Source organism: Bombina bombina, chromosome 1, assembly GCF_027579735.1.
Source record: "Bombina bombina isolate aBomBom1 chromosome 1, aBomBom1.pri, whole genome shotgun sequence".
Taxonomy (NCBI): domain Eukaryota; kingdom Metazoa; phylum Chordata; class Amphibia; order Anura; family Bombinatoridae; genus Bombina; species Bombina bombina.
The window spans coordinates 1,169,498,278-1,169,523,071 of record NC_069499.1 but is presented as its reverse complement, the minus strand read 5'-3'; the positions used below and the strand labels follow the sequence as shown (position 1 = coordinate 1,169,523,071).

General features: G+C 39.2%; 1 protein-coding gene across 1 annotated transcript in view; it reads left to right on the top strand.

The window, feature by feature from the left end:
* CDC27 (cell division cycle 27) overlaps positions 1 to 24,794 on the top strand; it is a 464,683-nt gene that overhangs the window by 5,796 nt on the left and 434,093 nt on the right. Inside the window, exons 2-4 of the mRNA XM_053699695.1 lie at positions 1,280 to 1,355; positions 7,985 to 8,132; positions 8,312 to 8,437. Coding sequence (XP_053555670.1) covers positions 1,280 to 1,355; positions 7,985 to 8,132; positions 8,312 to 8,437 — 350 coding nt within the window. The remainder of the gene's footprint in view (positions 1 to 1,279; positions 1,356 to 7,984; positions 8,133 to 8,311; positions 8,438 to 24,794) is intronic.

Sequence of the window (24,794 nt, the reverse complement as noted above, 5' to 3'; positions counted from 1 at the left end):
AGCCAAACCATGGAATTGTAGCAGTTTACAGGTTTTAAATATTAAACGCTACATACATTTCATGCGCCACCATTTAATTATGGGTGCCACCATTTTGGAACCTAGGTTACACTGTACGTATCTGAAGGAGAGTTGCTGCACATGTACAAACACATTAGCACTGGAATGCAGGGAGAGACAGATTTTAACATGGTGGCAACCATGAGTAGAGGGGGCCTAGGATAACCTTAGTATTATGCTTCTAAAATGTATTTAGTGTATAAAGGGACACTGAGCCCACATTTTTTTTCATGTTTCAGATAGAGCATGCAATTTTAAGCAACTTTCTGTTTTACTCCTATTATCAATTTTTCTTAGTTCTCTTGGTATCTTTATTGGAAAAAGCAGGAATGTAAGCTTACGAGCCAGTCCATTTTTAGTTTAGCTTCCTGGATAGCACTTGCTTGATTGGTGGCTGCATTTATGTGCTGAACCAAATATGGGCTGGGTGCTGAACCAGGTCTGAACCAAAGATGGGGCCGGCTTGTAAGACTACATTCCTGCTTTTTCACATAAAAATACCAAGAGAACGAAGAAAAATGATAATAGGAGTAAATTAGAAAGTTGCTTAAAATTGCATGCTCTATCTGAATCACGAAAGACAAAAAAATTGGGTTCATTATCCCTTTAATGTCCCCTTTTAATAAGAGCCTTAAACTGATTTCTATGTAGGATGTGGATGAAAATGGGAAAACACAATATTTGACTTCATTAGTTGTGTTTGAGCCATTGTGGTATTGAAATTATAGCGTGTTTGGGCATAAATCCCATTGTGGGATTATATTATAGTGTTGTACTAGCTTTTGATCATGGTATACTAGAATTGGTATAGTGTTAGGCTTGGAATGCCTACAGATAGTAGTATCTTGCCAGACCTGTGAGTGTTGGTTACTTGCTGTTCCTGGAAAGTTTGGTATGCCGGTCTTTTATTGGGAGCTGACTGTAAATTGGTTGAAAGCAGAGCTTGAATCTTATGAAATTACAGACCTTGGGGGTGTCTATACAGGTGCAGTAGATTGGTGGCTTACCTTAGGATGTGACAAATTCCACAACTATAAGAATTTTTACTTTGGCTCCTACAATTCTTTATACAAAGTGCCTTGGCATGCTGCTAAAAATGAAAAGTGTAGTTGGCTCCTTATGTCTATGACTTGCTTATGCCTTATTGCACCATGGATTGGTAGTATTTGGTTTAGGAATCATACCAGTAGTCCTAATTTTGTTTCTCTTTATTCTCCAGGCTGCTATATGGCAAGCATTGAATCACTATGCTTATCGGGATGCTGTGTTTTTAGCGGAGAGACTGTATGCAGAAGGTTTGTAGTCTTAAATTTATAATTATAATGTTTGTGTGTGTGTTGTGCAGTATAACATCAGAATCAAGTAACACAGTAGAATATAAACATCCTACCCAGCTGAATTTAGACTCTGGCAATCTTATTTAAATCTTAACTGTAACATGTCAACATATTATATATAGTGACTGTACGATATCCTTATTTGAAATGTGGCCATCCTGCACTTAAGATATAGGGGGGGGTACACTATGCGCCTGCCTCAAAAGGGGGACCTTTAGGCTCTGGCTTTGACTCCTAGTAGTCAAAAAAGAGAATTGAGTTTAGATGTGTAGATACCAAAGCGCCAAAAAGGCTGGGTCTGAATAAATGAGAGCTTGTACTTGGTGTAAAATATGATTACAATTTATTTATACAAGTAGATAAACATGGATCCATGTAACATACAAAACAAACTATAAAATTGGTAAAATACGGTACAAATGACTGTATTAAAAATAGATTAAAAAGAGATTAAAAACAATATGGTAATGAAATCACTGTGACTGTAGCCAATATCCTAAACCAACAACTGGTTAAAGAGCTTGGATGTAGTGGTGTCCTAACTGTTATCTTAGGTGTGGAATTTCTAATTGGATGGATCTTGAATTCCACCTAACTTTGACTTAGGCACAGCTATGAAATTGATGCTCGTGTGTTAGCTTGCAACTATGTGTTTACCATATTAATGGTCCTTAATAACAGTATATCTCTTATGATATAAGAATGCTGTAATTAAACTGATTAAGATTCTATAATAATGATGTTAAAGTGTTAACTTGCAACTATGTGTTTAACAAAATTGGTCATGAATAACAATAATATACTCTCTGATGTAGAATTAATATAATAACAAGAGTGGAGTTGCTGCTATCTTAAAGAATCCTGTATTGTGGTGATGGCAGTGTTTTTGTGTTGTCTTGCAACTATGTGCTTAAACAATCGTGTATCTTTAAAATAATATAAATTAGAAATAAGTAATTGCAGTGCTTAACAATCAATAAAGAATAATGATTCACAAGGATAAAAAATAAATAAATAATAATTCCTTTGTGTGGATGTGTATGTTGTGAAAAAAGTACAAAAAATGAAAATATCAAACGTTAAAAACTTGAAAACAATCCATTTGATAAAAACTTACATGAATAAAGTTCAATTGATCCAAAAAATGTGAAAAATAATCCAAAAGACTTTAAAATTGTGATCCAAATATATCAGTGAAACGTCAGGTAATAGAAACAATGTCCAAAAAAATGTATCAAAATTTATATCTAAAAAAGACTAATTCAGTGGCCACTGTGTTAAAAAAACCATCAAAGTAGCAGAAAGTTTACATACAATGTTCCTAAGTGTGACAGTCTCTTAGCTGGTCTGCATCCAAAGCAGGGGGAGGGAAGCCTGGGGGTTGCGTACTCTTCTCGAATGTCTAGCACTCCCAGATAGTCCCTAAAATAATACAAAAACATACAATAGTGCAGAGGGTATTTTAAAAAGGTTGTTAATTGGATTGAAGCTTACCAGTCAACGCGTTTCGGTCTGTCCTAGACCTTTTATCAAGACTGGTTTGTGGTGGTCTTTTTATACCGGTGTTAGCATATGCAAACCGGAAGTGATTGCTTAATACTTCTGGTATCTAGCCCCTCTATTAATCTCTAATAACTATTAATTTCTGATGTTTCTTAGATGAAATTTGATAAGTGTGTGTGTGTGTGTGTGTGTGTGTGTATATGTGTGTATATATATATATATATATATATATATATTTTTTTTTTTTTAAATCTGGTTATCTGGAAATAGCTATATAGATTAACCCTGTTCCCCAAAATGAAAACTAACGATCTCTCAGCTTATTAATTAAAATCTAAGGAACTGAGTCATAAAAGGCCGGGTCTGAAAAATTAATACACATTTTTTGTGAATAATAAAGGTATATGTTAAAAGTTTATGAATATACATTATGTAAACCGGAAGTGAAAGTGACTGACGATTTTAATATTGGCAAGAAGTTCTGTCCGATATGAACATAAGACACACATATATATAAAGAGCAAAAAAACATATACATTTATCAAATTTAATCTAAGAAACATCAGAAGTTAATAGTTATTAGAGATTAATAGAGGGGCTAGATACCGGAAGTATTAAGCAATCCAAAAGTGCAATCACTTCCGGTTTGCATATGCTAACACCGGTATAAAAAGACCACCACAAACTACACAAACCAGTCTTGATAAAGGTCTAGGACAGACCGAAACGCGTCGACTGGTAAGCTTCATTCCAATTAACAAACTTTTTAAAATACCCTCTGCACTATTGTATGTTTTTGTATTATTTTAGGGACTATCTGGGAGTGCTAGACATTTGAGAAGAGTACGCAACCCCCAGGCTTCCCTCCCCCTGCTTTGGATGCAGACCAGCTAAGAGACTGTCACACTTAGGAACATTGTATGTAAACTTTCTGCTACTTTGATGGTTTAACACAGTGGCCACTGAATTAGTCTTTTTTTTATATAAATTTTGATACATTTTTTTGGACATTGTTTCTATTACCTGACGTTTCACTGATATATTTGGATCACAATTTTAAAGTCTTGGATTATTTTTCACATTTTTTGTATCAATTGAACTTTATTCACGGAAGTTTTTATCAAATGGATTGTTTTCAAGTTTTTAACGTTTGATATTTTAATTTTTTTTTACTTTTTTCATAACATACACATCCACACAAAGGAATTATTTTTATTTTTATCCTTGTGAATCATTATTCTTTATTCTTTATGGATTGTTAAGCACTGCAATTACTTATTTCTAATTTATTTCTAATTTATTTTATTTTAAAGATACACGATTGTTTAAGCACATAGTTGCAAGACAACACAAAAACACTGCCATCACCACAATACAGGATTCTTTAAGATAGCAGCAACTCCACTCTTGTTGTTATATTAATTCTACATCAGAGAGTATTTTATTGTTATTCATGACCAATTTTGGTAAACACATAGTTGCAAGTTAACACTTGAACATCATTATTATAGAATCTTAATCACTTTAATTACAGCATTCTTATATCATAAGAGATATACTGTTATTAAGGACCATTAATATGGTAAACACATAGTTGCAAGCTAACACACGAGCATCAATTTCATAGCTGTGCCTAAGTCAAAGTTAGGTGGAATTCAAGATCCATCCAATTAGAAATTCCACACCTAAGATAACAGTTAGGACACCACTACATCCAAGCTCTTTAACCAGTTGTTGGTTTAGGATATTGGCTACAGTCACAGTGATTTCATTACCATATTGTTTTTAATCTCTTTTTTAATAGTCATTTGTACCGTATTTCTCTTGCAAGGTGTATCCAGTCCACGGATTCATCCTTTTACTTGTGGGATATTCTCATTCCCTACAGGAAGTAGCAAAGAGAGCACACAGCAAAGCTGTCCATATAGCTCCCCCTCTAGCTCCACCCCCCAGTCATTCTCTTTGCTGGCTCTAAGCACTAGGGTCTCTCTTGGGAGTGTAAAGTGAATGTGAAGTTAGAGAAGGCTTCAGTGATTCTGATAGCGCCTGCGTTGCCACGCAGGACTTGGTATGCAGACCTAGTGGACATGTCATCTGTCCCACCATGGACACTGCCAATGAGGCAGGATCTTCTAATACAGGGTCCGTTCAAGCATCCAAATTTAGTTTCTCTACGTCTGACTGCTTGGAGATTGAACGCTTAATTCTATCAAAGCGTGGGTTCTCTGAGTCAGTTATAGATACTCTGAGTCAGGCTAGAAAGCCTGTCACCAGGAAAATCTACCATAAGATATGGCGGAAATATCTTTCTTGGTGTGAATCCAAGGGTTACTCATGGAGTAAGATTAGGATTCCCAGGATATTGTCCTTTCTCCAAGAAGGACTGGAGAAAGGATTGTCAGCTAGTTCCTTAAAAGGACAAATATCTGCTTTGTCTATCCTGTTACACAAGCGTCTGGCAGAGGTACCAGACGTTCAAGCGTTTGCTCAGGCTTTAGTCAGAATCAAGCCTGTCTATAAACCTGTGGCTCCGCCATGGAGTTTTGAATCTAGTTCTTTCAGTTCTTCAAGGGGTTCCGTTTGAACCTTTACATTCCATAGACATTAAGTTGTTATCTTGGAAAGTTTTGTTTTTGATAGCTATCTCTTCTGCTAGAAGAGTTTCAGAATTATCTGCCTTACAGTGTGATTCACCTTACCTGGTGTTCCACGCAGATAAGGTAGTTTTGCGTACCAAGCCTGGTTTTCTTCCTAAAGTTGTTTCTAACAAGAATATTAACCAGGAAATAGTTGTTCCTTCTGTGTCCTAATCCATCTTCGAAGAAGGAACGTCTATTACACAATCTTGATGTAGTTCGTGCTTTAAAGTTCTATTTATAAGCAACTAAGGATTTCAGACAAACTTCTTCCTTGTTTGTTATCTATTCTGGTAAGAGGAGAGGTCAGAAAGCAACTGCTACCTCTCTTTCCTTTTGGCTGAAAAGCATCATCCGTTTGGCCTATGAGACTGCTGGCCAGCAGCCTCCTGAAAGAATTACTGCTCATTCTACCAGAGCAGTGGCTTCCACATGGGCTTTCAAAAATGAGGCTTCTGTTGAACAGATTTGTAAGGCAGCGACTTGGTCTTCACTGCATACTTTTGCCAAATTTTACAAATTCGATACTTTTGCTTCTTCGGAGGCTATTTTTGGGGGAGAGGTTTTGCAAGCAGTGGTGCCTTCCGTTTAAGGTACCTGTTTTGTTCCCTCCCTTCATCCGTGTCCTAAAGCTTTGGTATTGGTATCCCACAAGTAAAGGATGAATCCGTGGACTGGATACACCTTGCAAGAGAAAACAGAATTTATGCTTACCTGATAAATTACTTTCTCTTGCGGTGTATCCAGTCCACGGCCCGCCCTGGCATTTAAGTCAGGTAAAAAATTTTTTGTTTAAACTACAGTCACCACTGCACCCTATGGTTTCTCCTTTTTCTTCCTAACCTTCGGTCGAATGACTGGGGGGTGGAGCTAGAGGGGGAGCTATATGGACAGCTTTGCTGTGTGCTCTCTTTGCTACTTCCTGTAGGGAATGAGAATATCCCACAAGTAAAGGATGAATCCGTGGACTGAATACACCGCAAGAGAAAGTAATTTATCAGGTAAGCATATATTCTGTTTTTACCAATTTTATAGTTTATTTTGTATGTTACATGGATCCATGTTTGTCTACTTGTATAAATAAATTGTAATCATATTTTACACCAAGTACAAGCTCTCATTTATTCAGACCCAGCCTTTTTGGCGCTTTGGTATCTAAACATCTAAACTCATCCTGCACTTAAGTACTGTAATTTGTAGTGAATTTAGGCAATAGGCAGCAACAGAAGAGAATCGGCTGCAATCAGGAGGTGCACACTGAAGCACTGTGTCACAGCCTGTCTGGCTTCTGTTAGATCACTGCACCTCCTGACTGTATTAAAAATGCTCTGTTATCCATATGAAATAGCAATGTTTAAATATGTTGATTTTTTTTTTTTTGCCTGCAAATACCTAAAGTAAAAGCTTTTTTATTTATTTAAACTAATATACCAGTATTTGTGCACTTCCAACTAACACTTATTGGCTTAAAGGCACATCCTTCTAATGCTCAACACCTATTATCAGAAACCACTTCTCAACCAATGAGGATTAAATTAAAGTACCTATCAGCAAATGAGCATTCAAAGGAAACCTACAACTGATATAGATGTATTTGTTACAATTTTAATTTTAAAAACCTTTTACTTCATGTTTTCATCCTAAAAAACATGTTTAGACGTTTGTGTGCTTTTTAAAATCGGGCCACTTCGCCACCATCACTGTGTGTCTAATGCTGACATTGTTTAACTATTACTTTAAATCCATCACTGTCTCAGTACTTAAGGGGACAATAAAATCAAAAGTAAACTTTCATGATTCTGATACAGCATGCAATTTTAAATATCTTTCCAATTTTTTTCTGTTTTTTGTTGTTGTTGTTTTTTTGTTCTCTTTGTATCCTTTTGTTGAAAAATATCCCTAGGTAGGCTCACGTGCAGCAGTGAACTTTAGGGCCTGGCTGCTGATTGGTGGCTGCACAAATATTCCTTTTGTCATTGGCCTACCCCATGTGTTCAGCTTGATTGTGTAGGTGCATTTCTGCTCCTTCAACAAACGATACCAAGAAAATGAAGCAAATTTGAGAATAGCAGTAAATTGGAATCTTGTTTAAATTGTTATGCTGTATCTGAATCATTAACTGCTAGATGTCAATATTTGTCATGGCAACCATCTACAAGCACCATTTGCTATCAGCTGCTTACCACTGGGGTTGATCACAAACTATTAGTAAAGTTTTTATGTAATATTTGTAACTAAATAATTTGATATTGTGACTGACCCCTAAGATAGAAAAGTAAAAATAGTTTTCAATTTAGTTTTAAAATAGATTTCATTGCTTAAGGAGGTTATTTTGGTATAATCTTTATACACAGTTTTTTTTTTCATTTAGTTGCTGTTTAATGCCTGCTTTAAGGAGCTTGCAACACATTAAATCTTTGAAAGTTCAAGTGTTTCTTCTCTTGGTAGTTCATTCAGAGGAGGCGCTATTCCTGCTGGCTACATGTTACTATCGCTCAGGAAAAGCTTATAAAGCGTATCGTCTCTTGAAAACCCACAGTTGTGCCACCCCACAGTGTAAATACCTTCTAGCAAAGTGCTGTGTGGACCTCAACAAGTAAGTGTTGCATACTAATTCACAAGCTCATTGGGTTCTTTCATCCTGTGGTCTTCCCTCTTTCTGATTTCCTTTTCTGCCTCTATACTGTGTCACACCTTCTCTTGCCTCATCTGACTGGGAATGATGAATACACCCTTTTAGCAGCCCCTCACCCTTCTCTTGTTACCTCTCCATAGGTTGGCAGAGGGAGAGCAGATACTCTCAGGTGGTGTGCTGAACAAGCAGAAAAGCCAGGAAGAGATTGTCACAGAGTTTGGAGATTCTGCCTGCTTTACTTTATCATTGCTGGGCCATGTATATTGGTGAGTAATAACACTGCCAATTCCTTTGCTCACCCACTCCTTGAAACATTTACAGCGACCCCCCCCCATCTTATACCATTTTTCTTTCATGAGGTGGTGAGAGTCTATGAGCTATTACTCCTGAGATTCAACTCCTTGCCACTATGAGGAAGCAGAGAATCCAAAAACTCTTAAATATTAAATTCTAAATAATTGTTAGATAGAATGAAGCATTCAAAGAAAAGATTAGTCTGAGAATAACATGTTTCATTAGTTGTTAACATATTGACAAAATAAGTGTAAAAGTTTAGTGTCTATAAAGCAATGGCGCTTCCATGTTTTAATTTAGGTTTCTTTCTCTGTTGTTCTTGTACATAAGATTTATTTTTATATTACCATCTCAGTGTGTTTGTCCCTTTTAACCTCTCCCACCATTCCAGTCTTAGCTTTGAGAGGGCTCTTTATACTGATTTCAGGAGAGATTTTCAGGGGAGATTGGCGTATTGGGTAGTGATTACTACCCAATTACGTGATTACGTAATCACTCCCAGTGAGCAGTTAGTCACAGGCCTGCCACAGGTGTCTTGGGGACTTGTCCCTTAGCCTCCTCCTGTTGGTTCATCAATATTCTCCAAACACAGATCCTCTGCTGTTAAATTTACAGCAATGGATGGGCTACTAGTCTTTTCTGCAGCTGGTTAGCACAGTAAAGAGAGTGCATCTTAAAGTGAAGAAGAAAAAGGTAAGTATTTTAACAAAACAATGTAAACTTTCATAAATGAGGTGCCCCTGTTTTCAATAGTATTTTTAAAAACCGGGCACTCATTCATGAAAATTTACCTTCACTTTAAAGGGATAGTAAAGTCCAAATTAAAATTATATGATTCAGATAGGGCATGTAATTTTAAACAACTTTATAATTTACTTTTATCAGCAAATTTGCTTTGTTATCTTGGTCTTCTTAGTTGAAAGCTAAACCTAGGTAGGCTTATATGCTAATTTCTAAGCCCTTGAAGGCCGCCTCTTATCTGAATGCATTTGGCAGTTTTTCACAGCTAGAGGGCGTTAGTTCATGTGTTTCATATAAATAACATTGTGCTCACGCACGTGAAGTTATTTAAAAATGAGCACTGATTGGCTAAAATGCAAGTCTGTCAAAAGATCTGAGATAAGGATGAAGTCAGCAGAAGCTTAGATACAAGGTAATTGCAGAGGTAAAAAGTATATTTCTATAACAGTGTTGGTTATGCAAAACTGGGGAATGGTAAATAAAAGGATTATCTATCTTTTTAAACAATAACATTTTTGGTGTTTACTATCCCTTTAAGGTAAGTGAATTCATTTTCATGCACTCACATAACATGCAGACTATTAGCAGGTACATCATAGCCAGGGGAGATACACATGTAACAGACTAATTCCACCTTTATTACTAAGCTTTTCATGCTTAGTCTAGTAATTATGGAAACTTTATTATGTGGTAATAGCTGTTATTTACTATTCAGCTAATTCACCTGGGAGTTACATCTCGATGCAACCTTATATCCTCTGTTATATACACAGTAAAAGGGATTTAACTGTTTGGCAATTATTATTTTTTTGTGCACTGACTTAGCATGGCAGTTACATTTAGTAGCTGGGCTATTATTTGACTCTTATTTTTGAAATTCCTTAACTGCTCTTATGTTTCTGAGTAAAAAGGCCATTTTTCATTTGACTTATTACTGAAGGGTAAGATTTTTATTTTTATACAGTGCATTATTATTATTATTATTATTATTATTATTATTATTATTAATAATAATAATAATAATAATAATAATATCTTTTATTACACAAGGAGGTTTTCCCTTTAACCACTTAATGATAGAGGAAATTATCCAAATTCTGAAAGTAGACAAAACCTAGGTTTTGTTCAACCATAATTTATCTCTTTCACGTTAAAGGGACTTGAAACCAATAATTTTTCTTTAATGATTCAGAGAGAACATACAATTTTAAACACCTTTCCAATTTACTTCTAAACTGGAAACTTTTAATTTTTTTTAATTGTTTTCTCTCTCTGAATCATGAAAGAAAATTTTTGTTTCATGTCCCTTTAAGTGCACCCACACACACATCTTTTTTAGAGGACAAATAGGGCTTTCTTTTGACATTATATACGAACTATAATCTAATATAAATAAAATCTAAGCAAGTGTGGGATATTAATAATCCTGTCAGGTTTTACTAGAGAGAGAGAGACCCATCAGTGATATCCCACTAGTACAACAATACTCCTCTCCCCCCATGTTATGGGGCCAGATGTTCATTAATCAGAAATGGCAAGAAAGGGTTAAAAACTAATAAAAATTACAAACAAGGTCAAATTGTAACTAATCAAAAATCACTCCTCAAACGTACCCCAAGCGTACTGAACAATACTATTGTACTGATCAAAGTGATTACAGCAATAACACTGTGATAGCACTGAAAGGGTTAATTTAAAAACATGTAATGTGAAAACTGAAAAGAACTGTGGTATACTTTAGGACACTGTAGCACTGATCTGTCTTCCTCTCTTGCCTCAGATCTCACTGAGACAAGAGAGGAAGCAGAGACTGCTGACAACAAATGATTACACTCGTTGGCTGTCACATTGTATCAGTGACTCATCGTCACTGTATCTAAGCGCTGATTGGATCCTGGGGGACTGCCTAAGTACGGTTATTCTATGTGATGCTGAATAAACTTATGAAGATTTGAAGCTACTTGTGTGCTGCTGCAGTATCTGCTTTTGGATGTTTATGCATGGGGTTGTGGTGTAGAACTCTATTATTAGGCTTGTGCTGGACAGCTTAGGTATCTCCTTTTTCAGGAAAGAATTGATTTTGACCTGGTCTTGACGTTATCATTTCTATTGTGTCTGGAGGAACAGGAACGTTTCTCTCTCTCTTCAGAAAAAAGGTATTTTTTTAACGTAAAATCCAAATCAGGAGACTTCCGGTGGGCGGCGTACCAAGATGGCCACGGACTGAAACTGCTCCGTCTCAGCTCTTGTTATAGCAAGAATTAGTGGCCACACTTTTAGCCATCCATATCACCCTTGGCAAGCATTGTGCCCGGGTACCTACCAGGATCAAGATTTGACATCTCTTGGCTCCCGTGAAGTCATTAACAGAGAGAGGAGAACTGGCACAGAAATGGAAGCCTTTTCCACTGAAAGGGAACTCCGAGCCATGACTATTTCTCTCAAGGACCTGCTACTACCAGCTCTGGATAAAATAGAACTCACACTACAGAAATTGCTGACGGAAACTCAAGTCGGGAACTCCTTGAGCCCCTTTTCAACATGGCGCCGATTCACAGCAGAGGCATCTCAGGATAATGTCCACATGACTCCAGAGGTGCATCAATCAGAGCACAATGTGGGTTCGCAGGGGCAGCAGGCACACAATCCAGCTTTACTGGACACCGGCTTATTGGACCACCGCTCCCGCACCCAAGACAGAGCAGTAGAGATCGGCACAGTCATGAGAGATAGAGTGCCAGTGCAGAGGAATATGGTAACAAGAAATACATGTGTAGCGCAGCGTGATACTGGAACTTGCTTGTCTATTCAGCAGCTGCTGAAGAGTGCACTCTCCTATACAGCATGTCAGACATATGGCGACACATTGCTCCGAGAATCAAGACCGCTTGTTACTCAGCTAGTACACCCATCTGCAGCAGGGCTGTCTACAGCTGCCTGCAGCCTCAGCTCCCACGTGGAGAACAATGGACGATACATTCGAAGGGCAATGGGCATCGGCTGAGTGCCAGTACAAATGAAGCCACTATGAGTCAGTTCAATCACAGGTACTAATTTTGTGAGAGGCGACTCGTTTCAGAGCTCACTTTACTCAGTCCAGCGTTTTGATTATATAGAAACCCTATCGTATGTGGAACAGAATTGACTCCAAGGATTCCCCAATTATATGTGCTGCAGCAAAGTTGTGCTTTTTTTTTTTTTTTTTTTTTTTTATTTATACTCCTCTATGAAAGACACTTCGGGAGAACTCTGATCATAGGTGCCCTTTATTATGATTATTAATTGTTGTTCACAACTGCTTGGCTTTATACTCGCAACTTCTGTGCCAACATAAAGGGACAATACTTCTAACTGTCGCAGTAGTTACTATGAAGAACTGCCGTAGTGAAGACCAGCTATATAAATATTTACACTAATGTTTATCTCCTTTACAGCGCCCTTGGTTGTTTGTGACCTGACTCCACACACAGTGTTAGCCTTATACTTTCGGAGCTTGGTATACTCTCATCCTTTCTCCTTACAAGCAGATAGCTGCTTGTACTGTGGCTAAGTTTTCAATTTTATTTTTTAATCTCGTTTATTACAGTTTAGTTAATGTTTTGTTGTTGACATTTAGCAATGAGATAACCCTGGAAAGTCCTATTTTATTTTTCATATAGTAAGCTTGTGACAACTCATGAATAACGTTGTTAAATATTCAATATTTCTGAACAACCTAATTTATTCCCAGTTGAAGTCAATTGTATCCCAGGGCGAAATGCCTATACTGCTGCTAACCTTTTGTAACAACCACACATTATATAAGAATTTTATCACAGTATAGCAGTATCAATTCTAACTGCATTATCCCACTTAAGTTTGCAGTCATATATAGAAATGTAAGCAGTTTATATTCCTGCCTCAGGCATGGTTATCTTGGTGCCTTTGATACACAAGAGCAGGCTTATTCCCCTCTTTTTCTTACTACTGAGACTGTTGCGTAGCAAGATATGAGCATTTATACCCACTGCAAAAGCTATGTTACTTCCTAACGCTGATAGATTACTATGCGAATAGGTACCATAAATATGCCCAGATCTCCTAACTATTATCTTTCCAACAGCGTTTGGAGCATTCAAAAATGGCCAATGAATTAGTTCATCATGGTACATATCAACCCTCTACAATTTTGAGAAATACCACCTATAGACCTTCAAGTTACTTTAAGGTATTACCTATAAGGCCCCCCTGGTATCTACTTTGTGCTGTTTGTGTCTTATTGTTTATTTTTGTTCTGTATTTAGTTAAGTTTTATTTTGAGGTTTTTGGAGGTTTAGAGTTTATAAAATGGAAAAACTCCAATATGGAGGTACATTTGCATGTATGCCAAACTGTTCTTTGATCTGTGATAGATTTTTGCAGCTCTCACTTTCCTCCTTAACCAACTACCAGACCACTGTTTATTAAAAGCAAACTATTGGGCAGTATAACCTACTATTAGATTCAGATATGCCTTCACAATAACACTCATATCAACTCATAGGATCAATAGTCTTATTAATTTAAAGGCATAAGCTTGCTTTCCCGGCAACACCAGGTAGCTTATATGCGGACACCCCTCATACACGCATAATAGGGATGGCATACCCCTGAATTCTCTGGGTCATCTGGAAATGTGTTTAATAATCTTAATTTTCATAATTGTTGTTTGGTGGAGGAGTTATTATGTGTGTATTGTCTTAGTATTCTGTTAATTTTGTTTTTGCTAGTACTTATTCTCCTGTAGTAAGAGTAACTATCTTCAAGTGTCTAATGTAAGTAACATTTTGATATGTCATGTGTTCTGACACCTAATGTATTAGAAGATACTTCCACCACAATATAACTTGGCTTACATACATATACTCAATACTTATACGGATCTCATCTCACCCCCCTTTAAACCGTGTTTATCAACTCCAATCCTCACTTATAAATAACCATAGTATATCAGGTCTTATCCCACAAGAACTAGCCCATCTCTACAAAATGTTTATGTATGAGGCCTGCAAGCACTCTCAGGGTTGTACCTTCACCTAATACTTAACCTGGTACCTTAACCTAATACTTACACAATGTTGCAATTCACGGTGAACCTAAAACTCTAAAAAAGTGGAGGTTTTCCACATTAGCTTCAAAGGGGGACATACATATATATATATACTCTCCGTGATAGAAGGTACTAGTTTACTTTATTTTAGTTTATTATTGTTTGGTTATGCTATGTTAGTGTCGGTTTTATTTAGTTTAGTTTAGTTTTGATGATACTATAAAAATTAGGGACACGGGTGCAACATAAGAAAATGCCTGAATAAGCTATATGTACCTCTAAATACATAAGTGTCTTTCATCTTTCTCAAAAATACGCGAATACTGTATATCGATGCTTATAATGTAACATTTAACCTAGAACTCTGATTGTAACTTGTTTTCTGTATTATTACTCTGAGTGCATATGAATATGTTGTCTTGCTCCTATGTCTCTTCAATAAAAAGAATTTAAAAAAAAAAAAAAAAAAAATCCAAATCAGTTTGACCAATACCAAATGGTCACCTATAACAGCAGGACCTATGAATTAAGTCTCCAGGAAAGTAGCTAAGTCAATGTCACGGTTCAAACCCACTTGCTCCATAATGTACAATCTATGCATCAAGTATGTCTCCTGCTGCCTCAATTTAGTTAGTTTATCCCCCCTCTTGTTATAGGTGGCCATTTGGTATTCGAAAAACTGATTCGGATTTTACAGTTAAAGACCTTAACAAATTTTTTATACCATACAGCTCGTTGCGCTCTTTTCACATGTACAGATTTGTCAAATGGTATATTAGAGCTTCTAATTTTATTTTGCTTTTAATTTTATGCATGTGTATGTTTTTATATATTTTTATTCTCATATTTATGTATGTATACATTTATTCAATCATACTTTTTACACATCTGTTTTTTTTTTATATATATATATATATATATATATATATATATATATATATATATATATATATATATATATATATATATATATATATATATATATATATATATATATATATATATATATATATATATATATATATATATATATATAATCCAAGAAAAGGCAGGCACTCTCCGTTATCAATTCACAAAATTTTACTAAGTGACGTTTCGGGGTTTCACCCCCGTCCTCAGACTCAAATACAATGTGTTAACAAGTGTAACATACTTATAACCCTACTCCACACCATTTGCATAACTAATTAATCAATGATACAATAAACATTTCAACTAAACCTCATGTCTTCACGGCCATCAGCGGTGCATACCCGGCGCTGCAACTACGTCATCAAGGAAGAGACGCCGCTTGCTATTGGGTTACACCCCCGGAAGCCACCTACCACTGCCAACCCCAGTATGTATACGTCATTGCATATGTCGCCTGTAGCTAGGGTGCCCATCACCGGTGATCGTGCGTTTACACTGTGATCCTTAAAAACAACAGAGTGACAATGTTAATTAAAAGCATCAAACAGCATTATCCACATTATAAAACATATCATTATCTCACTATAGCCTCTCTACTTTACACCTGGTCACTCAGAATAAATACAGCCTTGCTACAATATTTATAACTATGGACTAAACTGTACAAAGTAATAAAGCCTACCATCTACTTATTAATCCTTAGTACTTCCTACCAATCGACTTTAACTCAGTCCCTACAAGTAGCTTTTATAGAGAATGTCATATATAGTAATAATTAATACTTATGCAAACACATAGGCAAAGTGACTGTTCCATATATAAATAGTTATATAGCCCTATCACCATATACTATACATACCACTGGTACTATAATCAAAGCCTAAATAAGGGCAACAGAACACATAGGAAAATAATTAAGCACATTGGGAAATAAATTAAGCACATAGGTAAATCAGATCACATGAGCAAACTTATGTTCTTTTTCAAAGGACATCTAAAAGAAACACTGCCAGTCCAGCTTCACATTTAAGCCCTTCGGTGTCAATGTATCCAATTCATATGTCCATCTTGATTCCCTCTGTAGTAAGATGTTTCCCCTATCACCCCCTCTCCTTGGGGCATGACATGGTCTATCAGCGTGTATCGGAGATCACAGATATTATGTCCACTCTTTAAGAAGTGGCGGCCCACTGGTTGGTCAGACTGTCCATTTTTAATAGCCGCCCTGATAGAGCTTTTATGATTGGCCATCCATATCCGTAGATTATCACTAGTTTTGCCCACATAGAACAAACTACATGGACAGTGTAATAAATAAACTACATGGCTCGTGGTACATGTCATCCTGTACCTATGTACATACTTCTTCCTGCACCTTGGGTGATGGAAGAATTTGCCTGTGATCAACCCGTTACAAGTGGTGCACCCACTGCATTTAAAACACCCGGGCTTAGCTTCCTCCAACCATGTTCTAGTTGAGTAACAGTGTACTGGATCTGTAAGCTGTAGGATATCTTTGAGAGATTTACCCCTCCGGTCCCCAATTCTTGGTTCACCCATTCCTTTAAAAGGAAGGGCATCTTCCAAGCTCAGTAACTTCCAATTACTCTTCAGGATAGCATTTAGGCCATTCTTATCTGCCGCATATGTAGTGACCAGTGTCATCCTCTCCTGCTCCACTCCAGGGTCATCCTGCATTCTTCCGGCTTCATTTGAATTTACTTCCATGATGTGCTGTTCCAATACTTGATTGCGGTAACCTCTCCTTAGGAAACGCTCCTTCATTTCATCTGTCTCTCTGCCCGATTTGCATTTGTATTATTCCTCTTAACCCTTACAAACTGGGACTTAGGTAGAGCCCTCTTAAGTGCTGGGGGGTGGCAGCTAGTTGCTTCCAGGAGGGAGTTCCTATCCGTGGTTTTGCGAAACAGGGTTGTACCCAACCTTTCTTTGTTCTTGAAGATCTTTAGGTCTAAGAATTCAATCTCCTCCCGGTTCCAATTCATCTTAAATTTAAGCGTACTGTGTTCAGTATTCAATTCATTGAACCAGATGAGCAGATCTTCCTAACTCCCAGACCAGATTAGTATGAGATCATCTATGAATCTCCTGAAGTAAAGGATCTCCTACCTCTTGAAACATTCTGTGCCATTATTTTCAAATGTTTGCGTAAGATGGGGCCACATTGGACCCCATCGCCATTCCCATTAACTGCTGGAAAAATTGTCGCTCAAATCTGAAATAGTTCTTCTTCAGGCAGGTTTCTAAGAGGTCCAGGATGAACTCCACTGGTGGTCCTACATACGGGCAGCTCAACAGTTGTTTCCATATTGCTGCTAAGCCCCCATTATGAGGTATTACCGTATAAAGGCTAGTGACATCCAAGGTCACTAGCCATTCACCTCCTTTCAGTTGGATTCCCGTAAGTGACTTGATGACATCATTTGAATCCTTTATGTAGGTCCTCATACTCTGTACATGCGGTTGCAATATGCTATTAATATAAATAGCCAAAGGTTGTAGTAGTGAGTCAACAGCCGAAACAATCGGCCTGCCGGGTGGTCTCTCCAAGCTCTTATGCACTTTAGGGAGTGTGTAAAAGATTGGTATTTTTGGATAGTCCTTTGTAAGGTAATTCATTGTGTCTTGTGTGATATCATCCTCTAGGGCTTCTTTAAGATAATCATCAATCTCTTTTTTTAAACCTAACAGTTGGATCCCTTGGCAGTCTGGAATACACCCCTTCATCACTCAGTTGTGTGAGGATTTCTTCCCTGTAGTAAGCATAGTCAAGCAGAACTATTGCCCCTCCTTTATCTGCCTTCCTAATCACAATTGTCTTATCCTTTGTTAAAGCTCTCATAGTGTCCCTCTCTGCTTTAGTAAAGTTAAATCTTACCTGCTGCCATTGATTCTTTATAGACTACTGCATTTCCTTCTCCAGTACTCTGCAAAAAGTTTGCATAACCTTTGGCTATTTATATTGATAGCATATTGCAACCGCATGTACAGAGTATGAGGACCTACATAAAGGATTCAAATGATGTCATCAAGTCACTTACGGGAATCCAACTGAAAGGAGGTGAATGGCTAGTGACCTTGAATGTCACTAGCCTTTATACAGTAATACCTCACAATGAGGACTTAGCAGCAATAAGGAAACAACTGTTGAGCTGCCCGTATGTAGGACCACCAGTGGAGTTCATCCTGGACCTCTTAGAAACCTGCCTGAAGAACTATTTCAGATTTGAGCGACAATTTTTCCAGCAGTTAATGGGAACGGCGATGGGGTCCAATGTGGCCCCATCTTTACTTCAGGATATTCATAGATGATCTCATACTAATCTGGTCTGGGAGTGAGGAAGATCTGCTCATCTGGTTCAATGAATTGAATACTGAACACAGTACGCTTAAATTTAAGATGAATTGGAACCGGGAGGAGATTGAATTCTTAGACCTAAAGATCTTTAAGAACAAAGAAAGGTTGGGTTCAACCCTGTTTCGCAAAACCACGGATAGGAACTCCCTCCTGGAGGCAACTAGCTGCCACCCCCCAGCACTTAAGAGGGCTCTACCTAAGTCCCAGTTTGTAAGGGTTAAGAGGAACAATACAAATGCAAATCGGGCAGAGAGACAGACAGATGAAATGAAGGAGCGTTTCCTAAGGAGAGGTTACCGCAATCAAGTATTGGAACAGCACATCAGGGAAGTAAATTCAAATGAAGCCGGAAGACTGCAGGATGACCCTGGAGTGGAGCAGGAGAGGATGACACTGGTCACTACATATGCGGCAGATAAGAATGGCCTAAATGCTATCCTGAAGAGTAATTGGAAGTTACTGAGCTTGGAAGATGCCCTTCCTTTTAAAGGAATGGGTGAACCAAGAATTGGGGACCGGAGGGGTAAATCTCTCAAAGATATCCTACAGCTTACAGATCCAGTACACTGTTACTCAACTAGAACATGGTTGGAGGAAGCTAAGCCCGGGTGTTTTAAATGCAGTGGGTGCACCACTTGTAACGGGTTGATCACAGGCAAATTCTTCCATCACCCAAGGAGTAGGAAGAAGTATGTACATAGGTACAGGATGACATGTACCACGAGCCATGTAGTTTATTTATTACACTGTCCATGTAGTTTGTTCTATGTGGGCAAAACTAGTGATAATCTACGGATACGGATGGCCAACCATAAAAGCTCTATCAGGGCGGCTATTAAAAATGGACAGTCTGACCAACCAGTGGGCCGCCACTTCTTTGAGAGTGGACATAATATCTGTGATCTCAGATACACGCTGATAGACCATGTCCCAGCCCCAAGGAGAGGGGGTGATAGGGGAAACATCTTACTACAGAGGGAATCAAGATGGACATATGAATTGGATACATTGACACCGAAGGGCTTAAATGTGAAGCTGGACTGGCAGTGTTTCTTTTAGATTTCTTTTAGATGTCCTTTGAAAAAGAACATAAGTTTTCTCATGTGATCTGATTTACCTATGTGCTTAATTATTTCCCAATGTGCTTAATTATTTTCCTATGTGTTCTGTTGCCCTTATTTAGGCTTTGATTATAGTACCAGTGGTATGTATAGTATATGGTGATAGGGCTATATAACTATTTATATATGGAACAGTCACTTTGCCTATGTGTTTGCATAAGTATTAAATATTACTATATATGACATTCTCTATAAAAGCTACTTGTCGGGACTGAGTTAGTCGATTGGTAGGAAGTACTAAGGATTAATAAGTAGATGGTAGGCTTTATTACTTTGTACAGTTTAGCCCATAGTTATAAATATTGTAGCAAGGCTGTATTTATTCTGAGTGACCAGGTGTAAAGTAAAGAGAGGCTATAGTGAGATAATGTTTTATAATGTGGATCATGCTGTTTGATGCTTTTAATTAACATTGTCACTCTGTTGTTTTTTAGGATCACAGTGTAAATGCACGATCATCGGTGATGGGCACCCTAGCTACAGGCGACGTCTGCAATGACGTATACATGCTGGGGTTGGCAGTGGTAGGTGGTTGGCGGCTTCCGGGGGTGTAACCCAATAGCAAGTGGCGTCTCTTCCTTGATGACGTAGTTGCAGCGCCGGGTATGCACCGCTGATGGCCGTGAAGACATGAGGTTTAGTTTAAATGTTTATTGTATCATTGATTAATTAGTTATGCAAATGGTGTGGAGTAGGGGTATAAGTATGTTACACTTGTTAACACATTGTATTTGAGTCTGAGGACGGGGGTGAAACCCCAAAACGTCACTAAGTAAAATTTTGTGAATTGATAACGGAGAGTGCCTGCCTTTTCTTGGATTATGTGTACTTATATGCTGTGCACCCCGGACATTGAGAGTGCTATACTTTATGATATATATATATATATATATATATATATATATATATACACCCATACCCTCTGATGAAACAGGGAAGAGCCCTGCAAAACGCGTCAGGCCACACCCACAGTGTGTCACAGTGACTTAGTTTTAATTGCTGAGGCGGCAACCCCAAGACGACTTTACGGAGATGCTGAGTCAGAACAATCGCTACCCCAAGACAAGTGCCCATGTGGGCATATATATATATATATATATATATATATATATATATATATATATATATATATATATATATATATATATATATATATATATATATATATATATATATATATATATGTATGTATGTATGTGAGACCACCCAAAGAGTCAGGGACCGCATAGGCCAACATAAATCAGTGTGGCAAACCTAGCCACTTCTGGACTATAACGTAAGAAAGGTTGTCTGTGACAGACCCTTCGGTCAGGACTGAAAGTGTTAACTTTATTTTCTAACCACAAGTGGCTGGCTCCAGCTACAATCTAATTAATGCTTAGCATTCTATTGTTTGATCACCCCCAGAGAGAAACGCCTAAGTGATAAGGAGAGTCAAGAGTGTCCTGTGGTTGAAGTGTTTAAGTAATATAATCCTATTGTATCATGTCAAGGGCGCTTCTCCCTTTTATCTAATGTACAACATTCTTTCCACCCCCATCTGGGGGGGGGGGGGGGGTCAAAAACCTGTATAAATCTGTATGCTGCCTTCAAATAAAGTGTTATTCTGTTTAAAACCTGAAAACTGGCTGGGTTGTGAACTGCTGATTCCCTATGCAGGACATTGTTCCCTGGTGTTAACCCTTGGTATCCGGTTGGTACCGTTACAATTGGTGGCAAGCGACGGAATGAACCTTATCGCCCAGAAGAGCAACTACACAAGCCAGTAACCTCAGGAAGAGGGGGATTACTACAATACTGACTAAGATGGAAGGAGTACCAGGGACCGAAGTGAATGGAGATGGATTATTCTAAGCTAAAGAGACAAACGTAAAAGGAACTGCTAGAAGCCAGGGGAAAGATAGGCAGCAGCAAACCCAAGGCTATATTAATTGCTGAGCTGATGGAGGGAGACAGAGCTCGCAGCGCTACGCCTCCAGCAGCCATGGAGGAGACCCTATACCAGAGGGAAATGAGGACCAGGCTGGAATTTTTACCCCAACCTGTACCACGGGATATGCTATCCGTGGTAATGGCAGATGTGCAGGAGTACGTGATGGCACACAGTCCGCGGAATGCATCCTCCCGAGCAGAATCCATTTTGGACGCACTCAGCAACCCAGTAAGACCCAAAATCCCATACCATGCATTTAAAATGTTTTGTGAGGAGAAGGATGAGATTGATGGGTATTTACAGGATTTTGAGAGACTGTGCGAGTTACATGATTTGGAGCAGTCCGTATGGGTGCCGGTGCTAGCAGGCAAGCTAGCCGGTAGGGCAGCGGAAGCGTATCGCGCTGTACCCAGGGAGGACAGCAAGGATTACGCTAAAGTGAAGAGAGCGATCTTGGAAAGATATGCCATTACCTCAGAGGCATACCGGCGCAAGTTTAGAGGCCTGCGCAAGCCAGAAAGAGATTCCCATGCAGAGTGGGCCCACAAGCTGGATCAAGCATCTCAGGGGTGGATACAGGCCAGCCAAGCTACCACCATGGAAGAATTGCGACAACTGATGCTGTTGGAGCAATTCTTTAACGGCTTGTCCCCAGAAGCCCAAGAATGGGTGAGAGATCGAAAACCCCTCACCTTAACCGAAGCAGCCAGATTAGCAGACCAGCATTTTGATGCCAGGAGGCACCATGGACTACAGCCTAACAACGGACGGGCTAATATACAATGCCACACCTGCAAGCAGTGGGGACATATGGCACGTGAGTGCACCCAAAATCGGAGCAGACAAGCTTGGAACCAGGTCAGACAGAACCTGGCCCCAAGGGCGGCTGCTCACCATTACCAAACGGAGCCAGCCGCTCATGAGGTGTTGAGCACCCAAGCCGAGGAACCCCTGGGAATTCTGCATGAGGTGATGTCGGTCCAGGGCCTTCGGGATTCGGGAGCTACTTTAACCCTGATAGCTCCCCATTTGGTGCCGGATACAGCACCCACTGGCGGATCCGTGGCAGTACGAGGGGCAGGGGGAGCAGTATACCGATTGCCCACTGCTAGAGTGGAGTACAGACCCCCAGTCACCCCAGCAGCTGCCAGTTACCAACCCCCGGCGCACCGCTATACCACACGGCCTCCGGCCACGAACTACCCTCAGAGAGCCCGGTTCAATTCGCGGGGCTACTCACAACCTATTCGGTGCTTTGGATGTAAGCAACTAGGGCACAAAAGACCAGAGTGTCCCCTAAATGCAGCGAATCAAGCACAGTCCTGGAGAAGACCCGCTGGCGGAATCCCACATAATCCTCAGCCTGTGGCCCGCTACGTAGAGGCGCCAGGATGCTGGGGCAGCCTACATGAAGCAGACCCCGTGCAAGCTGCCCACCGGAATAACCGGCAACGGGTTAAAGTGAATGGGAAGGAGGTCAGTTGTCTACGGGATACTGGTGCTACCATGACCTTGCTTCAAGAGAACTTGGTGCCTGAGAAACAGCACACTGGAGACACTGTGGCTGTGAGGGTAGCAGGGGGCACTGTGTTCCGCCTACCTGTTGCCAGGGTACATTTGGATTGGGGAGTGGGCGCTAGACTTGTGAATGTGGGGGTCAAGAAGGACTTACCTGCTGATGTTCTCCTTGGAAATGACTTGGCCCCCCTTGTTTCTGCCTATGCTCCCATGGATCCCGCTAATGTTAACCCTGTGACTACCCAAGCCCAGTCCCTCCGGGAAGAGACGCTTCCATGTTTGGGGTGGGGGCAGTACTGAGCCAAGTTGGAGCAGATGGCGGAGAACACCCCGTAGCTTACTTGAGCCGAAAGTTGTTGCCCCGGACATCCCCAAGCCGATCCGTTGGGATCAGACTGTGTATGCCGGCTTGGTTCTGGGGGAGCATTGTGGCAAACCTAGCCACTTCTGGACTATAACGTAAGAAAGGTTGTCTGTGACAGACCCTTCGGTCAGGACTGAAAGTGTTAACTTTATTTTCTAACCACAAGTGGCTGGCTCCAGCTACAATCTAATTAATGCTTAGCATTCTATTGTTTGATCACCCCCAGAGAGAAACGCCTAAGTGATAAGGAGAGTCAAGAGTGTCCTGTGGTTGAAGTGTTTAAGTAATATAATCCTATTGTATCATGTCAAGGGCGCTTCTCCCTTTTATCTAATGTACAACATTCTTTCCACCCCCATCTGGGGGGGGTCAAAAACCTGTATAAATCTGTATGCTGCCTTCAAATAAAGTGTTATTCTGTTTAAAACCTGAAAACTGGCTGGGTTGTGAACTGCTGATTCCCTATGCAGGACATTGTTCCCTGGTGTTAACCCTTGGTATCCGGTTGGTACCGTTACAATCAGATTTAAGAAACCCAGATCTAAAAGATATACCGGTACCGGCACATTTTTTACAAATGGGTCATCAGGTGAGCCAATTGTGCTTCATGGTGTTAAATCAAGCTAAGTGAAAACCTAGGGGGGGAGATTGACAGAGGGACCTCTTTTACAAGGAGACCAAATGGATATGGAAATTGGATACACTATATCCCAAAGGTATGAATAGGGAGTTTGACCTCAATCCAATTCTGTAGATTTCATTAAGGTTTATATGCACATTGTGCACATTGTGCAAATTTACATTGTTAATGGTATGTGTTATCTATATTTCCAATATAGTTGTGATATATACAGTGGCTATGCTATGTGCTTCCTTCACAGACTGTTTTTAATCTTGGTCCTTTTTGACACTTCAATAGGGCATCAAAAGGGTTAATATGCTTTTTTTACTTGGTCTACATGTGATTTCTGTAACCCCGACCATGATATGTGTTCTGATTGGTCCTTGTTTTATTGGTATTGGTATATATTGTCTGTATGTGCACTATGTTTTTAGTTTGACAAAGGGGCAGGTGCCCCCAAACGTTGCTGTTCACCTAATAAAGGTTTATTCACTTTCCACGCTTGAGAGTGCAACATTTCCTTTGATACTTTGGAGCAAGGGGTTTTGCTCTGAACCTGTCTGCACCCACCTTGAAACTTGCTGGATATTTACATTTAAAGCTGTGCTGGTCCTACTTTTCTTTTTATACTACCCCAGGAGACGATCGAGAAACTGAGGATCCACAAAGAG